This window comes from Lynx rufus, unplaced genomic scaffold, assembly GCF_022079265.1.
Source record: "Lynx rufus isolate CCGP_SWC_20201006 ecotype Redwood Valley unplaced genomic scaffold, mLynRuf1.p SCAF_1, whole genome shotgun sequence".
Classification (NCBI taxonomy): domain Eukaryota; kingdom Metazoa; phylum Chordata; class Mammalia; order Carnivora; family Felidae; genus Lynx; species Lynx rufus.
Window position 1 is genome coordinate 108948631 of NW_025814823.1, and position 4038 is coordinate 108952668.

At 53.2% G+C, this 4038-nt stretch overlaps 1 protein-coding gene across 1 annotated transcript; it reads left to right on the top strand.

Annotated features, from left to right (window-relative positions):
• Positions 1–1803: 1803 nt before the first annotated feature.
• On the top strand, positions 1804–3832 carry CSF2 (colony stimulating factor 2). Its single transcript, XM_047095250.1, has 4 exons — positions 1804–1962; positions 2059–2100; positions 2759–2884; positions 3603–3832. Exons 1-4 carry the CDS (start codon positions 1804–1806, stop codon positions 3702–3704), a joined length of 429 nt encoding a protein of 142 aa, XP_046951206.1. The 3' UTR covers positions 3705–3832.
• The last annotated feature ends 206 nt before the right edge of the window (positions 3833–4038 follow it).

Consider the following 4038-nt stretch of genomic DNA (forward strand, 5'->3'; position numbering starts at 1 on the left):
TAGCATCTGCATCTAGTATCCTCAACTACTCTGGTGCCTCCTAAGAACTTCCTAGAAGGGGCTGAGCAGAGCCCTCATGGAAAAGGGGGAAGGACCAGGGCCTGGACACTCTATACCCTCACTCTAGCCTGGCCACCTAGGAATGTTCCACAGGCTCAGAAGGGCAGGGCTGGCCTCATGTTGGGTCCCAGACCCTGGGAGGGGACGCAGCTAGGTCTGGAGGACTAAGGTATGTCTTTCCTGTGCCAGTGCAGCAACGCTCCTGCCCTACGGTGAAACCTGCCAGGGCTGCAGGCTCAGGGCATGGTACTTAGACCCTAAGTTCTACCTGCTCTCGAGGGGTGTCTACTTGAGTCCAGCAGAATGTCATTACTGTGTCCGACTGCATCAATCTAGACTGAATCTGGGGCCCCAAAACATCAGTCAGTGTGGGGAGCTTTTCCCATATCAGAGGGGCACCTGCAGAGGCATGGGGGCTCACATGGATGTATCTCATGTAAAAGTCCCCTGCCCAACACACTTGGAAGTACAGACACATCCAATCACACTGGCACACAGACACTCAGAAATGCACAGTGTGCAGCCACACCCTGTGGCTAAGAAACTCACAGCATGGGGCAGCAAACACAAACTCGTGCTGTCCTCTCCAAACTCCATTGTGAAAAGCAAACACTTGTCAGCTCCTCAAGAGACTGGCTTTTTCAGAAACAGTTCCTGTTCCTCAGAGAGGCCTCTGGAGCTGGAGGTGAGCTGGGGCAGGGGCCATGTAAAAAATTATGCCTGGAAGATCTTGTCTGAGAAGCCATTGTTCCCTGAAGCTCCTGGCACCTGCCAGGGGCTCTACAAAGGAGGGCAATGTCTATCTGAGAAGGGTAGTCTGGTCCACAGAAGGAGGTGAGGCTCTATAGGTCAGAGGGAAGAGTCACTCAGCAAGGTGGTACTGGAGTCAGAATTTGAACTCAGGGCCCTCACCCACCCCAGCTGATCTCTGCAGCCTGGGGGTTAAACACAGCTTTGAAAACCAGAACTGTTGCTGTCAGATGGGATCTTACCACGAAGGAATGCTCTGCAATCTTGTTGGCTGGACATGATGCGCACACATGTGTCATTCTCTCTGCTCACAGGGGGCTATGAGGCAGAGGTCCCTGGCTGGGCAGGCCTTGTTGACTGTTTTGGATCCTGCTCTGGATCGCAGGACTGTGCCATTTGGCTGGAATGTGCCTAGGTGGACTGTGGTGCAGGCCTGTGAAGGTCTTCCTCCCACTCAGATCTTTCACTGTGGCCAGAGGAAAGGGACCTAGGAGGAGAAGGGAAGGCTGATGTTGGAATGGGCCCCAGGGTGGGCACAGCCAGCCCAGAGCCTTCTTGGGATTAGAGGCAGGGTGGGGAGCCTGGGTGTAGGAGCTCGATCCAGTGTCCGGATCCAGTGTCCGGGGCCCAGGCCCCGCCCTGGCCACTCCAGGCCAGGAAGTCGAAACTGTGCCCAGAGGCTCCTCAGAGGAAGGGGGCAGCCTCATTGGGCAGACTAGCCAGGGAAGGCTGGAGGGTGCTCAAGGAGGCAGGCGGATGCGCTGCCAATTCTTGGAAGGACTTATTAACGAAAACCCCTGAGCCTGACCACCTGGAGGAAAGGCTCACCGTTCCCATGTGTGATAAGGGCCAGGAGATTCCACAGGTCAGGTAGTTCCCCCGCCTCCCTGGCGTTTTGTGGTCACCATTAATCATTTCCTCTAACTGTGTATATAAGAGCTCTTTTGCCAGTGAGCCCAGTGCTCAGAGAGAAAGGCTAAAGTCCTCAGGAGGATGTGGCTGCAGAACCTGCTTTTCCTGGGCACTGTGGTCTGCAGCATCTCTGCACCCACCAGTTCACCCAGCTCTGTCACTCGGCCCTGGCAACACGTGGATGCCATCAAGGAGGCCCTGAGCCTTCTGAACAACAGTAGTGAAATAACTGCTGTGATGGTGAGTGAGGAAGGGAGTGCGGTCCGTGCCTGAGCCATCTCACTGGCCTGGAGTGGCCCTGTCAGTTTGATAACATGGTATTTTCCTCTTCTACAGAATGAAGCAGTAGAAGTCGTCTCTGAAATGTTTGACCCTGAGGTAAGATACTCCTCTCTGACACACCTTCCCAGAGGCCTCTACCTTGGGGGGTGGCTCCATTTTAGATGGACTCTCACAAAGTCCACTTTCTCTCCAGTCACCTGGCTGCCAGAAGGAGGGGTGTTCAGGTGGCCACGGGCCTTGCCCCTGTGGCAGACATGTAAACTCTTTTGTTAGCTGAGCAGCCATGGACAGACCTAGCATTCAAGGGGGTGGGAGTCACCAGGAGACGGGTAAGTAAGCAGGAGTTACTTTGAGACCAAGCCCTGTGGAGACAAGAGTGCTGACTACAGAGAGGCGCAGAGGTATTTCAGGGTCAAGCCTTGTTCACATAGCAGGTCTGGGGGATGTCCCATCCTGCTCCTTACTGCCCGAATGGTTGGGGGATAGCAACCTCCTTCCCTGGGGACTGGGACCCTCTTGAGATGCCAGGGAATGTGGCTGTGCTAGCTGAGGGTGGCCTGAGCTGAATGGTGCAGATTTATGTTTACATGAACAGAGCAGTACGGATGACTAGACCCGGCATCACCCTGTTCCCCTCCCAAACCCTACTCCTGGGGGACAGGGCTGAGAACAGGAAAGAGTGACAGGGAGGTTGTCATGCGCCCACCAGAGGGCACTTGGCCACTTCTCACCAAGGAATGGACGTTTCCCACAGGAGCCGAAATGCCTGCAGACTCACCTAAAGCTGTACGAGCAGGGCCTACGGGGCAGCCTCATCAGCCTCAAGGAGCCTCTGAGAATGATGGCCAACCATTACAAGCAGCACTGCCCCCTTACTCCGGTGAGTGCCCATGTCAGGGTCCCAAGCTGGAACGTCTTGGCCTAGGAGGGTTGAGGACTGGGTAAAAGGAGAGGCCTTTCACTGTAGCTGTTCAGGACCCTAAAGGGTTTTTGTGTCAACAGATTTATAATGATTAGCCCCTTCAGAGGGTCAGCAGCCCTGATTATTTTTATCTCTTGGAGTTAAAGCCATGGAGCTGGGAGCCTACATACTCCCTAGTGGGAGTAGGCTTATGCTCTTATTATCATTAATGAGCTCAGTGGTGAGGCAAACCCAAGGAAACTCAGAGCCTGCCTAAGGTCCAGGGTACATTCCTGGGCCCAAGTGCTACCTCCCAACAGGACTTTTCCCTGGCCCCTTGTGAGGTGCCTAAATTGCATGGGAGTTAGGAGGGGGTCATATCCAGATTGGACAAAGGCCCCAAACAGTCCTTTCCTGTGAGGAGTGAGGTCTGTGGACTTGACTCCTGCTCCTTCTGGGTCACTGGAGCTGGCCTCTGAGGAAAGAGGCAATTTGTCAGGTGCCTGTCCTGGGCTGCGACTGGAGGAGTTGTGTACCCTTTGAGTGACATATGGTGGCAACCTGTCACCTGATCCAGGTCAGCAGGCGGGCCCAGAATGGGTTCTAACAGGCTGTGCAGAAACACGCTGGTGCTTCCCTCACATTACCCATTCATACCTGGACCCAAAGTTTTCTTTTTCTTCTTCTTATTTTTAAGGAAACGCCCTGTGAAACCCAGACTATCACCTTCAAAAATTTCAAAGAGAATCTGAAGGATTTTCTGTTTAACATCCCCTTTGACTGCTGGAAGCCAGTCTAGAAGTGAGGCAGGCCAGTCCAGCCAGGAGCCAGCCCTGAGAGTGCACCTCGAGAATCACTGCCCTCGAACCTACGGATTGCTGAAACTCAGGATCTTCACTTTGGAGGGACCATAGTGTGGGGCCTGGCCATGGGGGGCGGGCGGGGCCAGACTTGCACTGGAACATGCTGCCCCTGATATGGGCTTGGTATGGGGAGCAGGCAATGTTTTACATTGGCAGGGATCAGTAATATTTATTTATTTATGTATTTTGATATTTATTTATTTATTTATTTAAGATCATACTCTATATTTATTCAACATGTTTTACAACAATAATAAATTATTAAAAGCC

Coding starts and splice junctions, on each gene's coding strand:
- CSF2 (XM_047095250.1), top strand. CDS start 1,804: ATGTGGCTGCAGAACCTGCTTTTCCTGGGCACTGTGGTCTGCAGCATC. Junction 1,963..2,058: donor GTGAAATAACTGCTGTGATG/GTGAGTGAGGAA, acceptor CCTCTTCTACAG/AATGAAGCAGTAGAAGTCGT. Junction 2,885..3,602: donor AGCACTGCCCCCTTACTCCG/GTGAGTGCCCAT, acceptor CTTATTTTTAAG/GAAACGCCCTGTGAAACCCA.